Source organism: Tamandua tetradactyla, chromosome 25, assembly GCF_023851605.1.
Source record: "Tamandua tetradactyla isolate mTamTet1 chromosome 25, mTamTet1.pri, whole genome shotgun sequence".
In the NCBI taxonomy this organism is placed as follows: Eukaryota; Metazoa; Chordata; class Mammalia; order Pilosa; family Myrmecophagidae; genus Tamandua; species Tamandua tetradactyla.
In genome coordinates, this window is record NC_135351.1 from 14,375,294 (window position 1) to 14,403,202 (window position 27,909).

The 27,909-nt window shown below is 42.6% G+C and overlaps 1 protein-coding gene across 5 annotated transcripts in view; it reads right to left on the bottom strand.

Moving 5' to 3' along the window:
- The window catches only part of NEDD9 (neural precursor cell expressed, developmentally down-regulated 9), a 192,930-nt gene that overhangs the window by 109,000 nt on the left and 56,021 nt on the right, over positions 1-27,909 (bottom strand). For 4 of the 5 annotated variants that reach the window (XM_077143655.1, XM_077143656.1, XM_077143659.1 and 1 more), the window contains one exon: positions 8,154-8,340. In XM_077143655.1, coding sequence (XP_076999770.1) covers positions 8,154-8,165 — 12 coding nt within the window. In that variant the 5' untranslated portion in view covers positions 8,166-8,340. Of the gene's footprint in view, positions 1-8,153; positions 8,341-8,908; positions 8,968-27,909 lie in introns of those variants that run through there. The other variant, XM_077143660.1, reaches the window with a different exon arrangement.

A 27,909-nucleotide genomic window follows, 5' to 3' on the forward strand; every position in this document is an offset into this window, starting at 1 on the left:
ACCTGGTTTCTACTATTTCAGTTTATGTAAAGAAATGTCTATGTTAAATCAGCTCCATGCTTTCCAGCCAAGTGACAGATATTTTTATTTCTTTTCCCTCCCTAGCAGTCATGGAGATGAGAGAAGACATCAGGATGTTCAATAATTTGTCCAACATCATCAAAATTAAAAGAATGGATATGCAGCCTTTAACAAGTCAAAGCCAAAGCTTCAGATGAAAATTTTTTCATTCAGACAAGAAATCAGTATACTGCCCCTACAGTGCTAAAGTCAGATTTTTCAAAACCAGATATGTAACTGAGTACTTAATAACCATGGATAATGAGGTTTTTCAGGTGTGGTAAAGAGTTAAGCAGATTTTCACATAGGAATTGTGTCCAGGAGTGAAGCGGCACTTTGGAGACAGCATTCAGAATCTGCCAAGGAGATCATCCTTCTCTGTGCTCATTTCCACATTCCTCATCAGATCTTTTCTGGACGCCTCTGTTTCTTCTCACATTGGATCTGAACTATGAGAATGGCAACCTTTCAAGACATATTTTCCATGAGCCAACCTGATGGTTGCAAACCAGGCAGATACCATCCAGAATTTCTCTCCCTATAAACTCTGTCTCCATTCTCTAAGCTGTCTTGACAGATTCAAGCACAAAACACAAGCCATAATAAGTGACTTCTGGCCTCAGAATAAAGCATTACTGAGTATTCTGTTTCTGTTTTTCCTTGACATTCCCAATGTAATTTTATATCCCTTGGGAGCCAAGAAGCATTTCCTGTAATTAGGGTTTGCTACTGGCACTCGCTCCTTGAAAACTTCATCTGTCCAGCTCGGAGACTGAGAGTTACTGCATGGGCACTGTGGGTTTCAGAGCAGGGTGGTCATACTGTAGCCTGGATAGAAAGGGCTGGAAACAGTGCTCCACTGTATCTTGAGACTTTATGAACCCTTTTATACATTAATTGGAATTAATAGGAATGGGCAAGAGGTGACTCGGCAAGCACTAAACTGAGCTGTCACTGATTAGGATCCTCGAGCAAGTCACTTATGTTCAATTGAGTCTCAGTTGCCTCAATTAAGCAAACATGAAAGGGTTAAAAGAAAGTGGCATCCAGAGACTCTGAGGCAGCCCCTATTATGTCTGTGCACTTTTCTACCTTTCTGAGCCGTGTTTGGGTTTAAGCTGACCGTATGACAGAATTCTGGCTGATAGAATGCTGGCGGAAGTGATTTATTCCACTTTCAAGCCTGGTCTCTGAAATGTCCCATGCCCTCTTGCTCCCTCATCTACACCACTGGAAGTAAGGGAAACTGAGGTGATGGGACCACATGATGGAAGAATCCCAGATCCATGATGACAGCTCTTCAGGAGAGCCACTGACTGTTACGTGAGTGAGGACTAAATTGCACTATGCTAAGCCACTGAAATTTTAAGGCTTGTTTGTTACTACAGCTCAGCCTAGCAGAACCCTGACTAACAGGCTCTTCCGTAGCACTAAAATTTTTGTCTCTAGGGAATGACAGAAGAAGAAAAAGATTTGCAAATGGGCAAAAAGCACTAAATGTAAAGCTGTAGGTCTCTGTATAATTGGACATCATACCCCAAAATGCTTCTATAAAGGAGTCAGTGAAAAGACTGAATAGACTCTAGATATATTTAAATATATATAAGGATAAGGGATATATATAAGGGATAAGGGATGCATGGCCGTTTTTCGTGTAATGGCTCCATTTGTGTGATAACACCCCTTGTTAAACCTGGGAAAGTATTTTTTAAAAGAGAATAAAAGCAAAATGTGGGAAAATGATTGTGGAAGCACCCCTCACCCATGAGAAGAGAGCTCAGATTGGGTCTTGTCATTAGCAACATCTATCCAAGGGCCAAAGGGCTCACCAATCCCTGCACTGATGAATGTGGATGGAGATGGTGAGTAATGAACTTCAGGTTCTCAGTGACTTAACTATTATTTTTGTTGTGCTGCTTCCAAATTTTTTTTTTTTCATTTGGAAAATGAGTAAGTCTGGAGACCTAATCAGTTGGGGAAAATAAGCTTGTCTTCTTTCATATTCTTACTTTCATTCTTTTGCAGAATGAATGCCCAGAAGCAGCATTTTCATCTTGATTTATTTTTTACTGAGTGAAAGTGCCATTTTCGAGAAACTTCCAAGGGTTCATTTTTTTTTTTTGAACAAATGAAGCCTCTCTGCGGGAAAGGAAAGCCACAGAAGACATTGAGAAACCACATGACCCATGTTAAATCAGGGAAAGTGTCTGGTAGGGATGTGAAAACCCATTTAAGCTGAGGGCTCACTCTCTGTGTCCCAGCTCCTGTTTACTTTTGGGACCTTGGTCTCTGTTCTTTTTTGACAATATAATTTCCACAGCGCAACTGGGCTCTGTGATCCATAATCAAACACAGAAAATCTTCAGCAGTCACATCTAAGGGAGCTCAATTTTGCTTGATTTAAGCAAAAAAAATTAAGTCTCCGTTCAGACATGTTTCTTTGTGGGCCCAATGACTATTATACCTACCCAGCCGCTTTATCTTTGAATATACTCTCATTTTCCAGACAAGCTCAGGGGATCTGTAACCTCCCCCAATAAAATTCCTGTCTGCGCTAAATTGCCTTTTAGTGGTGATTTCAACCTCGATAAAGCTACATCTCAAAAAGGAGAGTTGCTTTAATAGTCGAGCTGACATCCTTTATGAATGTTTTTGTATTGGAATACGCCGTATTTATGTAATGGGGAGGGCCGTTGTGAAATCATGAGTATCCCTATTTACAAAGCTGGTGATGGTGAGGGCGATGGAAATGTCTGAAGGCGCCTTCTGAACACTGGGCATGCTGGGTTCTGTCCAGAGAGAGTGTTCTTAAAGAGATCAGCTTCCACAAAGAAGCGCCCAGCCTCCAGCACCAGCCTCAAGAGTTTCTGGACATCTGAACACCCATGAAGCTTGGAAAAATTATACATTCCCAGGTTCCACCTCAGCCCCCATGAACTAGATTCACTGAGGCTTGGGTCCAGCAATCTGTATTTTAACAGTCTTTACAAGTGATTTCTGATCACACCAGAGGGTGAGAAGATTAAACCTTTATTTCTGGTTTTTAATCTGTTACCACCAATTAAATATTTGTTGAGAGAAGGGGAAGGGGGCAATGCCTTTGGGATACCTTCTTCGAGTTAAGCATTATGCCAGATACTCTGATGATTTAACTTGAATCTTGCAACAGTCTGAAAAAGTTGGTATCTACTATCCCCATTTTGCAGAGGAAGAATTAGAGGTTGAGAGAGGATGTTTTAGCTTCCTAGGCCAGCGGTAACAAATGACCACAAATTGGTTTACTTCAAATAGCATAAATATGTTTTCTCACAGTTCTGGAGGTGAGAAGTCTGAAACCAAGGTGTCTTCAGGTCTCTGCTGCCTCCAGAGTCTCTAAAAGAGAATCCGTTCTGACTGCAGTTACTGGGAGATGGATGTGGAAATAAACGAAGAGTGGGATCTGGGTGTTCGCAAAGAATCTGTTCTCTGACAAGGAGAGATCTGACTATTGAGCAAAGCTGGATTCTGGACACTGAGTTTGCGAAACAGAAGCTACCTTTGGGGTTGCACCACACCTCCGACTGCCTCTGGGTAAATCCCCTGTTACACAAGTGGGGATTTTCCTGCTTATGGATATCAGAAACATTTCCTTTTGCAACATTAGCAATGGATCCCATGTCTTTACCTTTACCAAAGTTTTAGCTTCTGAGTCACTGCACGCTTTCTTTTCTCCTTCAAGCCCAAGTGACAGTGATAAAGGCTCCCTGAGAATCCACTGTAATGAATTCAAGCATTCCATCCTTCAGCAACAACCAAGACAAACCAATAAACCCCAGATGATGAAAAACATGTATTAGAATGAAACATGGGTCTGTATAAACCTAGTGAACCCTCTTGAGGGTGAACATATTCTAGAAAATACTCTAGATTGTGGTGGTGAATGCAGAACTCTGTGAATTTACTAGATGACATTGATTGTACACCTTAGATGGGTTATATGGCATGTGACTTTATCTCAATAAAACTGATTTTTTTAAAAATGGTCACACTCACAGGTTCCAGAGGTTAAAATGTTGAACATGTTTTTGAGGGGGACACGACTTGACCCACAAGAGAAGATCAGAAATATTAGGAGGTAGCAGAGCCGAGACTTGGACTCAGATCTACATACCTCCAATGTGTATGCTTTTCACTCCAGCCCTACTGGCTAAACATCCTGAGGGCATCTTCTATGTGTCCAGCATTGGGCCAAATGTTTTAGGATTAATAACAGTCTATCTTTTCACCCACTGAGAAATTACGAGAAATTTCTGAAGAAGAGAATGGTAAACCCTGATGTTCGTTTGCGGGGGGAAAACACTTTATTCTTGTTTTGGACCCTGGGAGGCACCAGCCAAAGGCTTCAGCATGGAGTCACCATTCTCTCAGCGACTGAAGAGCTGGCAGCTTGTAAGTCCCTTCCTGGGATTGTCCTCAGCTGAAGAAAGCTTCCTCATGCCAAGTCATGCCTCTTCCCCAGTTCCCATAACGGAAAGGCCCAGACCCCTGGCTGCCATGCCAGACAACCGTGTAGAACATTCCAGCTCCAGAGGGTCTAAGCGGTAAGCTGGGGCTTCTGCTGCCAACACATTGCAGTCCAGCCCTGCTTCCTTTGTCCTCAGCTCACTTCTTCCTCCGCTGCCTCATTGGTGTTTTGTGTGCTGGCCCCATAATCCTCTTCCATGCACATCTCCATCTCAGAGTTTCCTTCACTTGGAAGTTGAGCCACGAGGCTACCAACTCAAATTTTCTTCATGGATAAATGGTGCTCATGTTTAGGCAGATTTAGAGATGCTTCTGCACTTCAGTCCCTATTCTTACATCTTTCTGTTTAAGGACCCACCTAGAAATCTGAACAGGTTAAATCATCTTTTAAGGTAAGGTAGGATGATGATTCTCAGTAGATAGTGTTTTCCTACTCCTTAAAATATGCCAACATAATCATATTTTTTAAGGGGTGAGAAAAGAGTGTGTGAGTTACTTCACTGCATTTCCCTTTTTTAGAACTTTTATCACAAACCTATGGGAGGTGTAAAGACGCAGCACAGGCAACGACTATGGCCTTGCAGTGAATTTATATTTAAAGGGAAAAAGTGCAAAATTGTCCAATTCTGCCAGTCGATACTTTTAGGCCCTTGTGAAGCAAGAGTTCAGTTTGGCTTTCTTTCTTTCGATGAACCATTATGGACAATGCCCAGCTGGGAGATTCTTGCCCTCATCTAAAGGGGAAGGGAAAGAATGCCAAAGAAAATGTTTCATAGTGCAAAGAAATTTTTTTCAGCCTTCCCGTTTTTCAGCGCCATTGCCATTACCAACCCCAGTGATGTGCTGGTAAATGCTTAACAGCCAGCTGTCTGAAAACAAAACCAAACACAACAGCCCCGATTTGCAGCCTTGGACGATTTTGATGGTGTAAATACTTTCACCACAGTCAATGTCAGCCTACCAAGGTGAAGTCACTGGGAGGCAATGTGCACGATCAGTTTTGGAAAGGTGGCATACTCGCTGCTCCCAGCATACTACTGAGTCAAATGCATGCTGTCTGGGTGTCCAGCCTCCCTGCAGGGCTGAGACAGCCCCTGAAGTGAATGCAACCTCTCTGTTCTCTGATCATATTGATATTTGTACATTTATCTCAGGGATTGCTTTCATCTGCAGAGATATTTTGCTTTTTGGTTTTTGTTTGTTTCTTTGTTTATTCTTTCATTATCCCCCCCTTTTTTTGCATAGGCAGGCACTGGAAATCGAACCCAGGTCTCTGGTATGGCAGGTGAGAACTCTGCCACTGAGCCACTGTTGCACTGCCCAGTCTTTTGCTTTTGAAAGTACTTACGAGTTTAGTACAGACTTCCCCCAAAAGATTTTTCTGGCTATGCTTTCATCGTTGCTACTAGAACCCAAATACTGCAGCTCAAGACAGAGCTGGAAAACAACAAAGCTCATCCTGGCTCTGACTCCCACAGACCCACGTGCTCATCACGTTTTTACTCATACTCTGCTTCTTCCTGCTTCCCTTCCTTTAATAATTTCTTTTAGCTGCATAGACTTCTACTCCTGTACTGTAGAATTCAAGGTTTCATTAGAAGCATCTATTGGGGGCTTACTATGTGCCAAGCACAACTCTAAACAATTTACATGTATTAACTCACTTAATCCTCACAACAGACCCTTGCTGCAGGTGCTGTGCTCATCCTCATTTTATAGAGGAAGAAACTGAGGCTCATACAAGTTAAATAACATGCTGAAGTTACATACTAGTTAGTGGCAGGACTGAGATTCAAATTATGGTTTCAGGGTCCATAATTTTAACCAACACGCTGCCCTCTCAAAACAAAACAAAACCGTAGTAATATATCCTTAGGAAGCCCCAGAGACAAGGAATAAATGGCCTCTTTTTATTAGATGAGTCCCCTTTTATTGGATGAGCAGGCAATAATAATCATTTCCAACTATTTTCATTCTACCTAGTTTAAGATGAAGCCACATGTAAGTACGTGTATGTGTTTGTAGAATGTTAAAGTTCAGCGATGAGGGAAAAAAACTATGCAGAAGTCATGGAACTGAAGAAGCTTAGACTCTGAAAACAGCCAGTTGTAAAGCAAATCGAAGATATCAGGTGGTGGACTTGTCTGATTTTCAGATCTTGAATACCAAAAATTGGGAATCAACATGTATTTGAAATAACCCAGTGCTAATGCTTATAACAGGAACTCAAACGAAATAAAATACTGGCTTGTTTTAGAAATGCTTTTTTTTTGGCTCTGCTTTTTTCTCAGTTTAGTAACTTCAGGAAATGCATACATTCAATCTGGCTGAGTAAGCATAAAAATTGAGAAGAGATGATACTAGTTTTCACTATTGAGTAAAGAAATTAATATTTGAGTTAAATGACTTGGAAGCATCACAAATAAATAAATGTAACTTGTCTTTTTGGATTAGTAATTTGGTTTCATTGAAGCCTCTAAAATTGTGTGATGGTTATTGTCATAGAATTGTAGGATTAGAGGGGGACTTTAAAGAGGTTAGTATTTTACCATAAAACAACCAGTGATAAGACAATCTAACTCATTTCCAAAGACTTACAGGGAAATCCTTATTTTACTTATCAGTATGTTTAAAGAAAACATCTATCCTTATATTTAAAATATACCCTTTCTCCTGCAAATTAAATAATCCCTGCAAATTAAATGAATCACTTTGGATTGAAATGAGCTGGCCATTCTTGTTTCATTTGTGTGCAGCTGGTGATTAGTTCTCTGTGTCATACAGACAAGAAATTATTGATCTCAACAAATAAGGGAATTAACCTGTTTCTTTTGAGCACTGTTTACTTTATGGGCAGTTTTTCATTCATCTTCAAAACAATCCTTTGATCATCATTTTATCGATACAGAAACAGAGATCCAAAAAGGTCAAGTAATTGGCTCATAGTCACTCTGCTGTAAAGCTTAAATCCAAAACCTGCCTGACACCCAAACCACACATCTTGCCACACTGCCTCCTCCCTTAGAAGGAAAATGAATAGGTGCTATATTACATATCACTTCTTCTATTTGATTTCCAAAAAACCTTTAGAAAGTCTGGGTCAGATAGGAGAATAGATCATTTTAACCATAACCTCCATTCTAGGCCAAGTTGATATTCTTGTGAAATGGTTGAATGGCAATAAAATGGATTAAAGGCGATTGACATGCAAAAAAAGGAGATCCCAGAGAAATGGCTATCCATAATCTGTGACATCATCTTATTAATAGTTCCATGAATACAACATCCAGTCTTGCTTGGGCATTAGTTAAACTAAGTGAACTACTCTACCTATATCCCAGCAGACTGCTTTCCTCAAGAATTCTGAATGGAAGAAGATTTCCCCTTCAGCATCAATGTATCCATCTTAACAAAAAAATCACTATGCAGAGAAAAATCTGGTGGTCTAAAATGAACCCTTTAATTTCAAATAGTTGCAAGCCTGTTTGAGAACAAAATGCCATTCTTATCACTGTTTTAGAGCAATTGGTCTAAAGGGCGAAAGGGAATCACACGAAATACATGCTGTTGTTTTTTCCATCACTACTCACTCTTGTCCACATTTTCCCGGGTTCTTCTCTCCGTTAAGCCAAGGAATATTGGAGCTCTGGATCTTGCAATGGATGAATGCAGTGTTTCAGTCTGCTGATCAGTTCGTCCCTTTTCATAGCTCTACCCAAAGGATACACAGATTGTCATGCCAGATTAGGACATTATGGAACTCACAGTTTACCGAACCTGAAAAGAGAGTTTAGAAACAGGAAGATGTTTGGACTCTGGTAGGGGCTAAAACACTTTTCCTCATTTAAAAATTTCACCAAGCATTTGGAAGAGCCAAACCCATAGTCTCATGATTGGAACCATCACTCATTCTTTCAATCGAAGAAAGCATTTCTGGAGTCCTGATCATGCATAAACTGGAACTGCAAAGATACATAAAATGTGATTCTGTCCTCAAGAAGCCCACGGTCTTATAGGGAAGAAAAAAAATGCAGGGTCATAAAGTGTCATAGGTACTCCAGCACTCTGGTACTCTGGCAGAATATGTAGCGTGTCTGACAAAGGCACAAACGAGAGAGAAGGTAAAGCTTGGGTGTAGCCTTGAGCAATGGGTAGATGTTTGCCAGGTGGTTCTTTGCCGGGTGGGAGAGGCAAGAGTGATCTTTCACTGTCTAATCTACAGCTTCAGTACTGCCATGGACTTAGCTTATTTTTCACACACACAGCCCCACTGCCTCATTTTCCCTCTTTAAACCAATTTAATATGTTGATGTTTATATCAATTTGAAGCCCCCCACATGCTCACCTCTATCTCTCACCAGCAGCTTTTGGAGTTCGCTGCAGCCATATGCTTTTCTTGTTTCCCGCAAATGAGGAAAGCTGGTGCTCTGGCAATGCAGCTTTTAAACTGCTTAGATGCAAAGCCCAGAATTTGATTTTAGGGGGAAAAATTGACTAGACTTTTGATGGGTTAGTCCTGGCCAATTTTTCACTTCCCTTTCATCATTTCACAGCTGTAAGCTTCAATTTCGAGGTGGAGTGTGTGTATGTGTGTGTGTGGTTCATAGTTGAAATATCTATTCTAATAAAAGCCTTGATATTTAAACCACACGGGGCACATGAAAATCTTTTTGAGAATTGAAAATTTGAAAATCTGTGAACGGAAAATGCCTTTCCTATCAAGAATTAAAAAAAAAAGAAAAGTAAGAGGATGTTAGAAAAATGTAGCTGGTGTCTGGTTTTTAATAGGAGCTCAGCACACTGTTTGCTGAACCCACCCAGCTGTCCTCAGATAAGAGGAAAGCATTCCTAGAACTTTCCAAACAGAGGGTAATTGGGAGTTGGTCTCTCTTCTCTTCTTTAGCACGGGAGCAGCCTCCCGTAATTTGGGCTTGATAAATACAGTATTTATAATCTTGGTTAAGGCAGGGGTGGGAGGTGGGCAGGACTTTTCTTCTGAGGCATTTGCGGTGATGGGGCAGGAAGACATGGCCCGTGACTCATTTACTCTGCTGAATCCATCCGAGGTGACCCAAGTGTCCTGGCCACACAGGTATTCATACCTTGAGGTGCTTAAATTTCCCAAGGTGTCTGCATTTACAGGGCATCCACTCAGCTGATTTGTCTATAGGGATCCCATAAACCACAGCACCAGGAACGAACTATCTCTCTATCTTATCTTTTTCTTTCATGGACGGGCACTGAGACTCGAACCCGGTATGGCAGGCGAGAACTCTGCCACTGAGCCACCATGGCCTGCCCTATCTTAACTATTTTTTAGTTATATATAACACACAGAAAGCTGCATAAAACAAACGTAGATCTTAATAGATTGTTACAAATTTAACTAACCACCCAGGTCAAGATATAATATTATTGCCAGGAACCCAGAAGCCTGCCCTTCCCCAAAACCCCTCTTTCTGCTCCCTGAAGGCACCATGGCCCTTAGCTGCCCCATGCCAGGGGGCCCCGCACTGGGCCTTGTGCTTTGGACATCTAGTGCCCTTCCAGCCACGCCGCTTCTCAGAGGGAGTGGGATCTACGGGCCAACAAGCTACACTGCCTGGAACCCAGGTCTCCCTTTTGAGCCCATGCAGCAAGCGCTGGGACCTTGGCTTCCCTGTCCAAATTGTAAGGCCGCATTCGGGTTTTCACAGGTGCCATGGGGCAGCTATTTGCAGAAAACTGTGGACAAGTTTGGACTCAAGACCCAGGGGTTGGGGTCCACATGCTTGAGAACAAAGGCCTCTGCAGGATGGGATGGAGCAGGGGATAGGAAGGAACGGCAGATGGGTTGGGGACTGGGGGACCTGGGACCAGGGACCCGCCCTTTTTTGTGTCCTGTGTTTCAGCAAGCGACACCAAGCAGTCTGAGAACTCTAAGGTCCAACATGGATTTCCAGGTCACCATGAAGATGTATTTGTCCAGATAGTGGGACAGAGCATCTTTTATTGAGCACCTTGTTAGTTTAATTAAGTCCTAAAACTGTTAGGAACAGGTCTGCCTACATGTGCCTCTCCTGACTGTTGTACTTGCTTTTCTGTATACTTTCCCCACTGCAGTCTATATCCCCATACATTATAGTTACATTTCTCTGATTTTGACTCTTGTATAAAAGGATCATGTAGTACATATTCTTTTGTGCTGTCTTCTTTCACTCGGCATTAGGTTTGTGAAATTCATCTACGCCATCACCTAAGCTGTAGCTTGTCCTTTTTCATTGCCGTATAGTATTCTACTGTATAGATAAACCAATATTTATTCATACATTTTAACGCAGCTGGACAATTCAGCTGGTTCTGTTATTTGTCAAGTACAAATGGTATTGCTAGATGAATCTTCATATACTTCTGTTGTGCATATAACTAGGAATGGAATTAGATTTAGAATAGATGTGCGTGTTTTCAAGTTTAGTAGATAATGACAAACTATTTTCTGATGTGGTAGCACATATTCTCACCATCAGAGTATGAATCCCCATCGTTCCTCATCCTTGCAGTTATTTCTTTTTTAATGTTTAAGCATTGAGTACTAGGAATATTTTTGTATGCTACCATTCCTCTACAAGTTTCTGGCATTTTCTCCCCCAGTTATTCGTACCTGAATATGCTAAAGTGATTATAGTAACTTGGCATCCCAAATTGATGGCTAATAATATTACCAGAGGTCTATCAAAATAACAATAACAATTATAATGGCCATAATTTTAATTTGAAATACGGCAGCTATGAGCAATCTTGGAAGATTTACAGGAATAGAATCTGAGATCTGAACAGGGCTTGTTAATAGAGCATTTTAAAGTAAATGCAAATTAATGGCCTGATCTAGGGTAAAGCAACACTGTAGCTATGCAATTGGTACTGACCTCATTCTCTCCAAAGAATGTGTGTGTCCCCAGAGTGTGCCCTGATAGTTGTAGCAGCGCTGGGCACAGATCACTGAATTACCCAGCTGGGGCCAGTCAGGACCACCTTGGAGGAGGACAACCAGCTGGGCAGGGGTTGGGGGGGTTCTTGTCAGCTTGCAACTCATTAGCTTGCCACACCAGGCTGCATCTGTTCCCCTGCAAGGCAGCAAGTTCCTCCCTCACTTGTCATCAGAAACCAAGCTTTCCGCGGAAATAGGCACAGCTCCTCATATGCCATCCACTTCCTTCTTTGCCTACTTAGGCGCCTGAGCTTTCTCCCTTCACCTCCCTCTTGCCCTTTGTTCTTTTGAGGCACCCACCAAAGCTCAGGCTTGGATGAACTCAACTGTTTGCTTTCATCTACATCCATAGTCCAGCTATTGAGCTTCTTCGGAAAAATCCCACGCCCTGCAGATAATGCACTATAACCTCATGATCACCAAGACCATCTGAGACCTTCTCTGTTTCCCTAGTCAGCACGCTCTCCCATTCTCCTCTTTGTCTGCTAAAATGAAAGACGTACCAGGGGCCTGCTCTATACATGTTTAGGTGCTGTAGGTTTTACATAGCAGCTAATTCAAACTCCACCCCCCCACGCTTCCTCACAGCTCTGATTTTATCACCTGCCCTTCTACTCAGCCCCAAAACCCCTCTGTCAACCTCAGCAGGCAATCAATCCCCCTTCATGAAGAAAGCAGGAGCTGTCTGCCCCAAATCCCTCAACTTGCTTCCTCCATATCTATAACTTCACTGACATCCAGACGCATCCTTTTCCCCATCCTCTCCTTCTTTTGTGTCCAAGCTAATCCCTCCACCAATGCCTCTACACCCATCCCTGTCTCTCTATAAAATTATTCCCTCTCTCTCATGACTTAGTCCCAGGAGTGGTTAAACAGGCTCAAGTCTCTCCCTTCATAAGCTAGAACCAGGTGCTGCTTTGAGTGACCAACCCCTTCTGCTCCTGCAGCCTTTGTCCAAACAGGGAAGGCTGCAGCCACTTAGACTTCTATTCACTAACTTGCAAGCAAGTGCTTTAAATCTCACCTCCGACACTTATCATGCCACCTTAGGCACATAAGTTTGCCTCTCCATGCTTGGATCTGCTCATTTATAAAAAAGGAACACTGAAAGCATTTGCCTCAAGGGATTTTTGTGAAAATTAAAACAGAAGCGGCAGGGAAAGTGGCAACCACAGTGCCTGGCACAATGGTATCCAGATGATAAATGCCAGAGGGTATTATTTTTCAAAGTCCTCCCTGAATTCTGCTTTTCCCTTCAGCTACTGACCTTCTCTTCTTCCCCTTCACAGGTAGATTTTGTGACAAAGCCATCTGTATGCACACCCCACCACCACTCCAACCGATTCTTACCCCCTACCTGGGACCTCTGGCTTTTGCCCTCTCCCCACCAAAGTAACTCCTCCAGAAATCCCCTTGTTCTCAAACCTCCTTCCTAAATCCAATGGTCCTCTTCTGTTTCTCATTTTCCTCAACATCTCTGCAACATTTGACACTGTTGAAAAGGTTTCCCCTTTCAAAGTATGTTTCCCGCAGTGCTAACCAGTCTGGAGTCTCCTCTGCTGGGTACATGGCCACCTCAGTCTCCCTCTGACTCCCCAGAGCAGGGCTGAGCCTCCAGGCTCTGTCCTCGTCTCCCTCCTTCTTGCACGCTCTGCCCAGCAGGGCTCACCCACCACCTTGACTTCAGTTCCCATAGCAGCTGATGTCCCTCTCACAAGTCTCTCCAACCCAGGCATCAGATTCCCCACCGGACGGCTCCATGTGGGTGTGCTTCCAGTACCCAATGCGCCACCTGCCCTAAACTCACAACTCAGTTTCTAATCCAAGTGGACTTTTTGTGTTTTCATTTCCTCTCTTGGTGAATGGCACCACCATCTGCTTTGGACCTAGGGGTCCTCCTAAAGCTTTACTCATCTTTCTCTCCGTCTTTCACCAAGTTCTCTCAATGATACCCCTTTAAAAACTTTCCATTCCTCTCCATTTCTGCTGCTGGTAAACTAGTCCAGGCCACTCTCATTCTCATTTGGATTACTGCATTGGCCTTGAGACATGGCTCCTTGACTCATCTTCCTATAATCCATCCTTTCACGGCAGCTAGAGCTGATCTGTAAAATATAAATCTGATTATGTTAGCTTCTTCCCTAAAATTCTTTAATCAACAAACTGAATATTTTAGGCTAAAGAATTTTTAGGAAATGCTTTAAATGTGATAATGATATTATAGAGATTTTTTTTAAAAGAATCTTTATCTTTTAGAGATAGCTACCGAGTATTTGCAGATGAAGAAGTTAGTGGAGCGGGGAGATATTAGAGCTGGGTGATTGATATTGTTCTCTCTACTTTTGTATATATTTGAAATTTTCTACAATAAAACATTTTTAATAGCTAATTCCTAACCTCAAGCAAAACAAAAATCCTGCTGTGTCTTTCCATTTTCCTTAAGACGGTGTCCAAAATTCTTAAGATGACTCATCAGATTCTTTAAGATATGGCTCCTGCCTACCTTTCCTCCAAGTGCAGGACAGCCAGTGCTTAGGAAAGATTTGCTAAATGAATGGGTGGAGAGAATGGATGGATGGATGGATGGATGGATGGATGGATGGATGGATGGATGGATAGAGAACAGGAAAGGAGCCTCAGAGAGCCTACACTCCTACCCTGGTTTTGCAAGTTACTTTGTGTGAGACCTTGGACCTCTCACTTACTTTCTTTGAGTCTGTTTCCTTATTTGTGACATTGTGATATGAAGAGCAGACAGATCATCATTTTTGGACTGTATTCTGTGGGAAGCAGAAGTGCAGGGATGGAAGGGGGAGATGAGAGCAGAGAGGGGCCTGAGCTCTCCACCTCTGCATTGACCAAAGCAGCTCCAGATTTTTAGCTTTTCTGTACTTCAGAACTCTTGGTAGTATTCGGTTTAAAAAGTTTTCATTGTTTAAATTATAAAATAAGAAATGTAAATCTCTTGGCTTAGGTGACATCTTGGATTCTTTCCAATTGCAATAGGCTATGGTTATTAAGAGTTTTTACAAGTTAAAGCATATGGGTTTGATGAACACAGATCACAGGTTTCTCTCAAAAAAAAGTCTGGTTTAATAAAAATCTATTTCTTTACCATAAAGGACATTTGTTAAAGGAGTTACTTAGTGCAATTTAATTTTTAAGCCTTTTAAAGATGTTCACATAAAACATTCACAAATTAGGAAAGCAGTCATTTATTGGACTATATATTGGGATTTGGGGTTTAGAAATATGCTCATTGTCTACATAGGGCCATGAGATTTGGGTGCAAACAAGCACTGGACATGAACAGCAGCTTATGACAATGAGAGGAAAATAGCTGTGGCAGCTCCATCTTTATTTCCCCAGGACTTAGTTCAGTATCTACCACCCAGAAGATGCTCAGTAAGTATTCATTGAATGAGGACATGGGAGAAAGTAGACTCTCCCACTGGGGCTCTGTCAGAATTCTTGGTGATAGGAAAGGGAAAGGACTTCTCCTTAAAGGAAGAAGTGGATGGGGTGGAATTCAGAACCACAGATTAAGAGGGGTGGTGCTTGGCCCAGGCATGAGTGTGGTAGAGCTTCTGTTTGCAGTACAATTCCTGCTGGGGGCTGGATAAACGCAACTCTTGGGGCCTCTCAGGACAGTCTGTCTAAGTTCCTGGTTTCCCCTTCAACTCATTTCATTTCCTGCTCTGAGGCTCGTGGACCACTGGGTGTATATTTTTCCATCTTTCCTTGAATGTTTCTCTACGCTGGTGTCTGATTCTTATTATTAAGGTCCTTAATGGACAGGTACCTACATGGCTGCTAAGAAAAGCCAGGCTTCCCAACCTGTGTACCTCCTGTTCAGCCAAATGCAACTACCAGTATAGATATATAATTGATGGGAAGCTCAGAAAGGCATTATTGACCAGAAATCTCTCTCTCTCTCTCTCTGGCCGTCTCATACTATGTGACATATCTACTTTACTTGTGTCTTTGAGATGAGGCATTGAGGCCACAGTGAAAAATACGGTGCTATGTCATTAAAAGGTGAAGGAGCTATGCATTTACCAGCCTTGAACACCATAAATTGAGTGCATCTCTCTGGTTAGTATGTTACCACCTGGGGGCGTTCCTCAGGGAATGGGCTCTGACTATTCAAGTTTATGGGTGAAGGTGTCAGAAAGACCTTCCATGGGGGGAGTAAGCCATGCTCACATGGGGTGGGGGTGGGGGGTCCCAAGAGACAGGAAGAAAAGAGTACAACAGGAGAGACAAGTTTCACCTCCCACCCCTTATGGTTTTGCCTGTGGGCAATTCTGGGCCTACCACTAACACAGACAATAGAATACACTGTCCAGGCCACTGACAGCATCTGAAGTCCTGGTCTCTTGAAACTGCTCGTGCTCATTTATCTTCCTTAGCAAGTCCGTTTCCCCAGGCTCTTGGGCATTACTGAGGTTTTACTTGCCAGATGATGTTTGAGTCCTTCTACACTGTTGCATGGTTTATTTGGGGAGGAAGTTAAGATGGACACACAGAGTTCATGACGCCCTTCACAAAATAATCCATCTGCCACTTGCTTGCAGAGCAAAATGACAGAATTTTCTATGCTCCTAAGCAGGAAGGATTGTGTTTTTCACAATCCTGGGGTCCTATTCAGGATCCTCGCCAGGTTATCAGGGAAAAGTTCTTCTTGGTTATGATACATTTTTTGCAGGTGTAAAACCAATATATAAACACCATTGATATCATCACATATGCCAAAAAAAGATTTTGTTGGGGATTTAATACTCTAATGCACTAGACACACTTGAATTTCTCTGGCTGAACTGTCAGATTGGGTGGTTTGGCTCGACCCAACAAGTTGAAATGTTGTAGGCATATAATTTTTCGAATGATCTTTCAGAATGAGCTGTGGAGGGGCTTGACCTTTAAGTGAATTGGAAATCCTCAAGTATGTTTTAAATATGTACAAAAGAACCCATTTCTTTATTTTAAAGGGGTAAGACTCAGTAAAAAAAAAAGAGTGAGATGAAAAGGGCCATCTCTTTGTTCATCTATTAGCACATCCAAATGTGCACCCTGGAGGCATCGCAACAAAATAATTCAAATTTTAACATTTTACAAACAGCAGGATATTCCAAGCTATGGCCAAAAACCCAACTAGGAATAAAGAACCCAATGACGTTCGTGAAATAAATGAGGGTGAAAATCAGAATTCTAAGTCCTCTAAGCATTTTTCATACTTAGGTAATGTCTTGCTGAGCACATGGCCCTGTTCCTTTTCCTTGTCTTTGCCAGTATATTTTTAGGAATTCCCTGGCAGAAGACAGGACTTTTTTTTGCCGCACCTTACACTCCTGTAGAGTTCTTGGATGTTGAGTTACAGAGACTTCCAACCACCTCCTTTGTCTGGTATTAGCTTTTATTTCTTCTTCTTTATTGAGTCTCTGACTCATCTCTGCCTACAGCTTTGGGTTTCCTGAAGGACTTGCGTCCCCAGACATGGTGCCCCACCCTGGTAACTAAAGTTGTTGTTGCCCATAAGGGACAGCAGTTTCTGCGACTAGGTTCCCGGTCTCAGAGTAGGGTACCACAGTTCACTCAATTATCCAAGTGAGAAGTGGTGAGGTTTCCCTCACCTCTCCTCTTACTCTCACTCCCCACATGGCATCAGTAAGAGTGTCCTGTCATTTCTAGCTCTTTGGGATCTCCCAGCTACTTCCCTTTGTCCCTCCTCTTTCCATCTCACCTGCCACCTCTTAACTCAGGCAGTCATTGCCTCTCACCTGGACTTTTGCCTTTATACTTCACCCGAGGGAAAGGGAGAAGACTTTTGAAATTTATAACTGGGGGGGGGGGGGGGGGGGGATAACTTGATCATCTTTTCTTGTCACAAAAATCATCCCGGATATAGCGGATGAGTTGGAAGTGCAGCTGGGATGGAGATGGAGAGAAGTCCATCATCAAACTATTCTAGTAATCCAGGTAAGAAATGACAAGAGTCAGGAGCAAGCCAGTGGCAGAGACAGCGAAGGAGAGAGGATGGATGTTTAGCAAGGAGAGTGGAAAGGGCATAGCAACTGAATGGAATTAGAAGGTGAAGGAGAAGGAGCCATTTGTAACAAATGTGGGCCAGGTAGAAACTTAAGAGTCTGGGTAGGTGAGAGTGTTGGGCAGAGAAAGAGGCAATTAAGAATTGAGCCTTTGAGAAAATGATTAATATAATATGACATGTTAAGTTTTCCATTTCACATATGGAATTTCATGTGGAGAGAGAATCCAAAACAGTTGGATTTAGAGAGAAGTGAGTTTTGGTGTCATAGTTAGGTTCAGGTGTCAGCTTGGCCAGGTAAGGGTGCCTGGTTCTATTGCTGTGAACTTGAAGCATTAGCATGCGGAACTCATCTTTGGCTGATCACAGCTGTAGTCCACTTAGGGAGGTGCCTTCCACAATGAGTGATGTTTAATTTAATTAGTTGGAGGCTTAAAAGAGAGGTCAGAAGAGAGCTCGACCCCAACGCAGCACAGCCCAAGAGGCTCAGCCTACCTCATCTCAGCACTCTCAGCACAGCCCAGCTGTTTGGAGATACAGAAGGAAATGACCTCAGGGAAGGTCACTGGAACCCAAAAGCTGGGAGAGAAGGCCAGTAAACGTCGCCCTGTGCCTTCCCATGGGAGAGAGAACCTCAGATAAAGATTAGCTTCCTTTCTCTGAAGAATTATAAGTTTTTAACTAGATAAATCCTCTTTTACTAAAAGCCAACCCATCTCTAGTGTGTTACATTCTGGCAGCTTTAGCAGGCTAACACAATTGGTGATCTTTGATTTTGAAATCAAAGGCATATCTAAATGGGTATATGTGACATCAACCAGACAGAGCTTAAAGAGACAGAAAGAAAGATGGCTGAACCCTGGGGAATACCACCCCTTGAGGAACATACAGAGGAGAAGGGGCCAGAGAAACAGGAGGAAACTCAGGAGTGTCTGGTATGACAGAAAATGAAGGAAGAAAGCATTTTACAAAGTGATTATGGAAGTCCTTAAGGAGAGCAGTTTCAATGAGACCTTGGTGACAGACACCGAGGGCACTGGGTTAAACAGTGAGTGGGAGATGCTAATGGGTCTAGACTTCTGTTTCTAGAAGTTTGCTGTAAAGGAGAGAAGGGAAAGAGGAAATAGAATTGATCATAGGGGAGTTTACAGTGTCAGGCACAGACAGTGGTTTGTCATTGCCTAAGAGGACAAAGCAGCATAGTGTGGAAAAGAAAAGGAGAAGGAGAAAGAGAAGAAGGAATGGAGGGAGGCTGAAAGGAAGGCGTGGGAGGTACGAGGTCCACGAATCCAGGAGCTTGGCACCTACATGCTTTGACACTGTGGGGAGAGGGAGGGTGCCCGGTGAGCTGTCTCTGGTCTCTGACAACACGGATGACTCACTCCCATTATGTAATTAGAATTAGCCTTCAGACTCGGCTTTCTTAGAGTTGCTGTCTCCTATAAGCAAGGGCTTCCTAGCATGGCTTGTTTTCTGGTTGCTCAGGAACTGTTGCTAGCATAAGGTCATACTTAGAAAATTGAGCTTCAATAAGATTACTCAGGGACTTGGCTGCTTACTCCCTGACCATTTTGTCTTTAGGTTGAAAAAAAGAGCTAACTCACTTTTCTAAAGTGATATTACACCTCGTTTGGAAATATGCCCTGTATACCAGCCCTGAAACCAGTGATCTTTCTGGACACTCGTGGAAGAGAGCCTTTTGCTTTAAAAAAAATGTAAAAAAAAACTTTTTAAAATTTTACTCTGTAAAGCTATTCTGTTAACCCAGTTTTCAGCAAACTTCCTGTTGAGTAGGAATAAGAGCAGAGGTGAAAATTGGTTCAGCCCCTACCTAACTCATGTCTGCCCCAGACCCAGGATAACCTCAGAAACCACTAGAGTTAAGTGAGAGATTTCTAGGGCACTTTGAATTTATTTTGTTTCTGCCCCATTTTGTAACTCCTTTATCTGTGACTACAGCAGGCAGCATTTGGAATACCTGCCTACCCAGCTCAAAGTGATTCCCCTGGTTGCTTTGCTCACTCAGAACAATGGGTCCCGGCTTTGCGTTTGTACAACATGACACACTCCGCTGTCCCAGCTGCCCAGCCAGGGCAAGGTCAGGGCCAAAGTCCTGCTTTGGGAATGGGGAACCAAGGCACAAAGACGTGCAAGCACGTACACACATGCAGTCACCTGCTCAGCCTCTCTCCACAGAAGAACTTAGAGATGTGAGCAGTCACCCTTTAACCTACTGGGTAGGACGGGCAGAGGAGAGAGCAAAGGCTTTTGGGAGAGAAGGCTGAAGTAGAGAGATGTAGCGATTGGCTCCTGGATCCTGTCCCTTCCTGAAGCATGGCTGCATTCCTACCCTTGGGAACCCATGACCATGTCCTTATCTTAATAACGATTCTCCTTTAACTTTCTCCCCAAACTGAGTTGAACTGTGTCTTATTACTCGCAGCCAAAAGAGTCCTAAGTTATTAAGTTATAATAACAAAACTAAAAATAGTTCCTCCTTGGGTTGTGTAATTAAAACTGGAGGGTAGCAGCTGTGGGAAGTTCAATGGTGAACCCAATGTTCTTATTAGATAACTTCCCATAGTCTCTAATTTCCCTCTTTATCCCAGGAAAGCTTCAGGAACTAGAAGCTGCAGGGACTGCCATACCTTCTCACATGTTCATACAGGTGTGGCCAGGGCCAACACCCTATGACAGGCAGTTTATCAATATTTAATCAGGACTATAAAGGTTCACATGTTGTTGACCCAGCGATGCAGGAATAGATACTAGAGATATACAAGCATCTGTGCCAAAAGCACAGTACAAAGTTACTTGTTACAGTGCTGTCAGTGATAGCAAAACATCAAAAACAATCTACAATTCTATTAATATGGGACTGGCTAAGGAAATTATGCTAATCCATGCAATCAGAGTGCTATGGTGCTTTCAAAAGAGTGAATTAAGGTCTCTGTGTTCCAAGATGGAAAGATCTCTAAAATATAATGGTATGTGAAAAAAAGCAAGGTGCAGAATTGCGTGTTTTATACAAAATCTTTTGAGAACTAAGCATATCCATGCATTGTAAACACTTTGGGAAGAAAAATAATAAACTAATGCTCGTGGTTTACTTGTATGTATGCAGGTTTGTGTGGCAGGGGCAGGAGAGGACAGCTTAGATAGAAGATAGGAGCTAGAAAGAGACAATTTACTCTTTCCCTTTTTATAGGTTAAAACGATTTTGAATGCACATGTTAAAATGATTCTAAATAAATAAATTTGGAGGAATAAATAAATCTGCATCAAGAAAGAAAGAAAAAGAGGAAAAATGAACAGTGGCTGCCTTTGTTTTATCAGACTAATAGTAGGTTATTCTCAGAGAAGCAGATATTTATTTGTGTGTGGGGGGAACAGGTTGGAAGTTTTTTTAAAAAATATTTTTGCTGACAAAACGAAACAACATATAAACATGAACATTCTTAACCTATGAACATTCCATTCTTGGTCTATACTCAATGGGTTACAATATCATCACATAGTTGTATATTCATCACTGTGATCATTTCTTAGAACATTTGCATCGTTCCAGAAAAAGACATAAAAAGAAAAAAGGAAAAACTCATACATACCATACCCCTTACCCCTTCCTCTCATTGACCACTAGTATTTCCACCTAGCCAATATATTTTAACATTTGTTCCCCCTATTTTTTTTCTATACCCCTCACCACTCCCTTTCATTGATCACTAGTATTTCAATCTACTCAATTTATTTTAACTTTTGTTCCCTTATTATTTATTCATTCTTAATCCATATTTTTTACTTATCTGTCCATACTGTAGGTACAAGGAGCATCAGACACAGGTTTTCACAATCACAGAGTCACGTTGTGAAAGCTATATCATTATGCAAGCATCTTCAAGAAACGTGGCTACTGGAACACAGCTCTACAATTTCAGGCACTTCCCTCTAGCCTCTCTAATACACCTTAAACTAAAAAGGAGTTTAATGCATAAGAATAAGCTCCAGGATAACCTCTCGACTCTGTTAGAAATCTCCCAGCCACTGACACTTTATTTTGTCTCATTTCTCTCTTCCCCCTTATGGTTGCGAAGATTTTCTCAATCCCTTGATGCTGAGTTCCAGCTCATTCTAGGATTTCTGTCCCACATTGCCAGGGAGGATTACACCCCTGGGAGTCATGTCCCATGTAGAGAGGGGGAGGGCAGTGAGTTTGCTTGCCTTGTCAGCTGAGAGAGAGAAATAGGCCAAATGTGAGCAATAAAAGAGGTTTTCTGGGGATGCGTCTTAGGCCTAATTTTAAGTCGGCTTGCCCTATCCTTTTTGGGGATAAGTTTCATATGAACAAACCCCAAGACTGAGGGCTCGGCCTGTTGATTTGGTTGTCCCCAGTGCTTGCAAGATTATCAGGAATTCTCCAAATGGAGAAGTTGAATTATCCCCCTTTCTCACCATTCCCCCAGGGGGACGTTGCAAATACATCTTTATTCACTGTTCAAATCACTCTGGGATTTATTGGGGCAACACCTGGATAAACCTATAGAATCTTGCACCCTATTCAAGGTTCCATGTATTTATTGTGCTCAATTAACCTGTCCATGTAAGTTACATTAGGAAATGCACTAGTCAAATTATAAATTTTGTACCAAATAAATGTTTTTTTGCTCTAGTCTTACACGTAAGTTAAAGTTTTAAAATACGAATTACCATCTATTTTCAACACCCTGCAACATTGACATTTCTTTGTTCTTCCGTGTGGAAAAACATTTTTTAATTTGTACATTTAGTCACTTCATCATACACTCTAGGCATTCCTAGATTATAGCATCTCGGTCTTCATCGTCTATCTTTCCTTCTGGTTTCATATGTGCCCCCAGCCCTCCTCCCTCTATCCTTCTCACATTCAGAGAAGCAGGCATTTTAACAGCTTTCCCTTGAACAGCTGAGGGATCAGATGAAGCATGGACACTTTCAAAAGAACATGTCTCTGGCCACAGCATCAGACCTCACTTATTCTTTCCTTCCGGTTCCCCATTGGTCCCCTACATATCAGGAATAACAGCTGAACTAGGGTCTCTACTAGTCCCGGCTGTGTCCAGCAAATTCTAGAGCAGCCTTTGCCTTGGTGTAGGAACTGACAACCCCAGGGAGTATTTATTTATTTATTTATTTATTTATTTATTTTGCATGGGCAGGCACGGGGAATTGAACCCGGGTTTCTGGCATGGCAGGCGAGAACTCTGCCTGCTGAGCCACAGCCCCAGGGAGTATTTAAAGGAACGAGCCTGGAAATTCCTTGCCTGGGGATAAAGCCTTTTGAGTCCGCATAGTCTGCAATGGAGAACAGACTGAAAAGTCACCATATTAGACAAATAGAAACAGTGACCCTAAACTCACACTAAGGTATAAGAAACTTAAATTGCTATTTCTCTTGGAATAGATTTTCATACGGGAGCAGATTCCTCACCCTCTACCAAAGGGAGGACCTCAAGAAAACAAGTTTATTTGGCACTGTCCCAGGTAGTGTTAGATAAAATATAGGACACTCAGTTAACTTGGAAATTCAGATAAACAACAAATAATTTGTACACTACAAATATACTAAAACTTATTCATGGTTTACCTGGATTTCCAATTTAACTGGGTGTCCTGTATTTTTATTTTGCTAAATCTGGCAAATCCCCAGCCCCGGGGCTGGACTGCTTCAGTGGGAGGTAGAGCATGCAAGGCTAAAATCACATGTGGTAAGGTCAATCTGTCTCTGTGATGCCAAGCCAAAAAAAAAAAAAAAAAAAACAATAAGCAAACAACTCCCTCCTCCAAGTAGCCAGTTCATTGTTCTGGATGCCAGGTTCTATGCTTGACAACCACTGCAAACTTCTCCATCTCTGGTCCTGATAAATGCAGGCTGCCAAAGTCTCATGCTAGTGCCCCAAGTCACCCGGCTGTGCCGCGAACGCCCCCCCCCCCCTCCCGGCCATGGACAGGTGACATTTTCTGCAGTACCGTACAAAAGACATTTGTTTGACTTTCTGTATTTAGCAGGGAGTCTGAATTGCTGCTGTCTGCCAAATTTTCTCACCTCCCACAAAAAAACATGTTCAAGCCCTAACCCTGGGGCCTGCAGGTGTGAACCCACTTGTAAATAGGACCTCTGAGGCTGTTTTCAGGTAAGGTGAGGTCAAACCGAAAGGAGTGGGTCTTAATTGGATATGGCTAAGACTTTCTAAGCAGAGGAAATTTGGACACTGCCAGTTAGTTGAAATCACAGAGGGAAAGAGAGATCTCCATGTGACGAGGCACAGGTGAATCTGCAGGACAAGGGACCCCGAGGATTGTGGCAAGCCAGCACCAGGACAGTACACACTGTGGGAATAGGCATGGCTGACCTTGATGTTAGATTTCTAGCCTCCAAGCGGTGGGTCAAAAAATTCCTGTCGTTTAAGCCAACCCACTGTATGGTGTTTGTCATAGCAGCCTGGGTAAACTAAGATGCCTGGTCTGCCCACTCTCATGACTTAAAAATTCAGAGTGACAATTCATGAAATGGAGCTGTGAAATCCCCTTCTAGTAACCAGAATACTACCCAAGGCAGCCCCTTCCACGGGTTGAGGTATCTGGCAAGCTCCTAAGGTGGTCTCACTCGGTAAGCACTGAGTTAGAACAAAGGGGAGTGGACTGTCTCGACAGCCCCTTTGCCTAAGCATGGGGGCTCTGATGAAACATCTCTCCTGCAGCTGAGAACATATTTCCAGTAGTCCAATCTCAGTGGAGCAGGGCATGCATTTATGAGGTGGCCTTGACACCAGGTCAGAGCAAAGGGAGTTACCCTGTCCACGGAGTGAAGTCAGCACTTAATCTTTGCCCTACATGGATTTAAGACACAGACCAGGCTTGTGGAATATTTTCATCAAAGAGGAAAGTTCCACCTCTGTAAAGGCCTCTTGGAAAGTACACCCCAAAGATTATGAGTTGTCTAAAGTGTATGATCAGCTCCGTAATTGCAAAAAGCCCAACAACCAATGCTATAATACCAGAGAACTCTGTTCCCAGCCCTCCACCACTCAGGGAGAGCAAAGACATGGAAAGACGGCAAATGGTAAACCTCTCTTCTCTGCCCCACCCCCTCCCCAGATGTCAGCTCTTGGTCCAGAGAGTTTATCTTTCTTCTGAATGGCCATTGGGAGGGTACAACATTTGGCTTTCTGGAAAGTGGGCTCATGGAAGAACGAGCCAAGACAACAGCTGTGCTAGACTCGAGGCCACAGGCTCTTTCCAGAAGCTGAAGCTCATCAAATAAAAGCCAAAGCCACCAGCAGCACTGTTTTGAACAGAGAAGAGACTGAAACCATGATTCAGAGGCACTGAAAGCCCCGCATTCAATGAGCGGGTGAATACCTGGGTGTATTAGATCTCATAAACCTCTTTTAAAGTGCCCTGAACCCAGACAGTACAACTGCAGGCAAACAAATAGCAGGCACAGTGTGTTTATCTGCAGGGTTTCTTTGTGGTCTCTCAAGGGAGCAGGGAGAAACTCAAATAGGAAATTCAAACCTATCTCTGCCCTTATTTTCCCTTAAACTAGACCTGCATCTGAGGAGCTCTTCTGAAGTATTTGCTGAATTCTAAAGGGAACTGAGTCCTCCAAATAGTATTATAATTATTATTTTGCTAATATTTTCCGCTGGAGAACATATCAAACCAAGATCTTTTGTACCCCATACTTGGCCAGATGATTTAAAAGCTGAAATGATAAAAACGTCCAACTTCAGGAATGATCCAGGTTTTTCATGATCAGCCAGTGCAGGCAAAAATTCTAAAAACAATTCTGTAGGGAAGGCCAAGGATTTCTGCAACCCAGTGTTACTGGGCTAATTTCCACAACGAACCTCAGCCAACAAAGGTACTTCATGAATTACTGTCAGGTAGGCTATAAAGAGGAGAAAGTGAGGTCTAAGGGACATCTCATGGGGCTAGATTTTGGACAATGTATCGCTACTTTCAGATCCCTGGCCCAACCTGTGAGGATTTGGAAGGAAGGGGGGAAACTGAGTCCTGACCCCCATGATCTCAAGTGGGCTTCAGCCTCTCCCAATTCATCCTCCTGGGCACTCCTCTCTCTCTTCTTCTCCCCTTACTCTGACAGTTAACCAGAATCCATGGCAGAATGGAGCATGATGGCATTCAGTGCTTCTCACAGACCACAAATGCTGGGAGAGTGTTTAAAATCCAGATTCTTGGGGCCTGCTCCAGCACTACTTAGTTTGTATTGTCCATAAACATCCCCATTATTCTTAGATGCACTACATTTGAGAATCAGTGGTAGAAGTGAAAGGGTCTTACATTACTAGCTAGAAAACCTGAGTTCAAATGCAGTTGCTCCCTGGGTGGTTTTGGGCAAGTTATTCATTCACTCCCAGCCTCATTTTCCTGTAAACATAGATATACTATTTTACCAGGGTTATTTATTTTTCATTTGAGGAGATTAAATGAGGTAACACATCTGACAAGGCTCGCAACCAGTGGGCTCTTGATTAATATAAGCTCACGGTATAGTAGGGGGCTAGAAAAGGAAGGGGAGCCTACAAACATCTTTGTAGGCTTAAGATTTTATTTTTTTATTATTTGGCATTGATATTCAAAGGCTGATATAACTCTCTCTAGATGGACAGACACAGATCACTGAGATTGACCCAGTAAACGGCTTTACGACCCAGTAAGGGCTTACTAACTACCCATGTGGGTAAGAAAGATGAGGCAGTAAAGAGACACTTTCAGAAAAGCAGACACTGGCTAATATAAAAGTCTGATAAGAGGGCAGGCTATGGTGGCTCAGCAGGCAAGAATGCTTGCCTGCCATGCCAGAGGACCCGGGTTCGATTCCTGGTGCCTGCCCATGTGAAAAAAAAAAAGGAAAAAAAGGTCCGATAAGAAAGATGGCCAAGAGGGTAGGTTCCCCAGCAGAGGCCCACAAGCTCTAAGTTCACGGTCCTCAGCTTGAGCTATTTGCCCCCCATCTGCCAAGGGATATTTGGCAACATCTAGAGGTATCTTTGGTTGTCACGACTGGGGAAGAGGATACTACTAACATCGAGTGGGTAGAGGCCAGGAATGCTGCTAAATATCTGACAATGCACGGGACACTCTCAACCAACACGGAATTAACCAGCCCCAAATGTTACTGGTACAGTGGTTGAGACGCCCTGCTGTAAGTCAATACAGAAGATTTGGTCACCACAATGGGCTGAGGTCTCCAGGTGGCTGAACACCTCTGAGTTTTCAATCTCCCGCTGCTGTATTGGGAACTTTCCCAGAAGAGCAGCAGGTCCAGTATCCTGTAAGTTGGCAGATAACCATCAGCACCTTTCCGTGTCGCATGTACAGCATAGCTTCCTGCTAGTTTCTACAATGAAAAGATCAGAAAACGCATTCCTGGAGCTCTGGAAAACCAGAAGGTATTATGCTCCACAGGGGAGGGAGAAAGAACTCTCACTCCTAAAATTGCCTTGCATTTTCTCAAAAGGGTACACCAAGGAGAAGGATCTGGGACTCCATGTGGTCCAAGGTGGGTTTGCCATAGAACGGAGCCATCCCCGGGCATGTGTGATGTATCTCGCAGGCATACAGGGAGGCCATGGAGGGCACTCAGTGTCTGAAAGTGGATCCCAAGTGGTCATTGATTTATGATAGATCTTTGCTGGTAACTTGCATCTCTATGCAACCCTCAAGCTTTGCTTCTTCCATCTCCTCTGGTGCTTTCAGTTCCACGTCTTAAGTAATCAGGAAATTGGCATTTTTACTTGTGAATGTCTTTATTGCCTTTGTAATAAAAATGATACATTTGTATTGTGAAAAATTCAAACAGTATAAAAATTGTATCAGGAAGAGACAGAGTAAATGGTTCCCATAGTATTAAGCCCTGATGATAATCTGTTTAGTTCTGCATTTTTTTTTTAATTAGAGCAGTTGTGGTTTTACAGAAACATTACGAAGAAAGTAACAGAGTTCCCATGTATCCCCCTCTCACACATACAATTTTCCCTGACGTTAACATATTGCCTTAGGATGTGGTACCTTTGTTATGATTCATGAAATGATATTATTATAATTATGCTCTTCAATTTAGCCCGCCATTTACATTAGGGTTCATTTTTTGTGCTGTACATTTCTGTATGTGCATGCGTGTGTGCGTGTGTGTGTGTGTAACTTATACACAGCTTAAAATTTTCCTTTTTAATCCTTCTTTAAATATCAACAATTGTATACATTATACAATTCAGTGGTGGTTATTACAGTCACAAAATTGTACCTCCATCATCATAAACTGTTGACA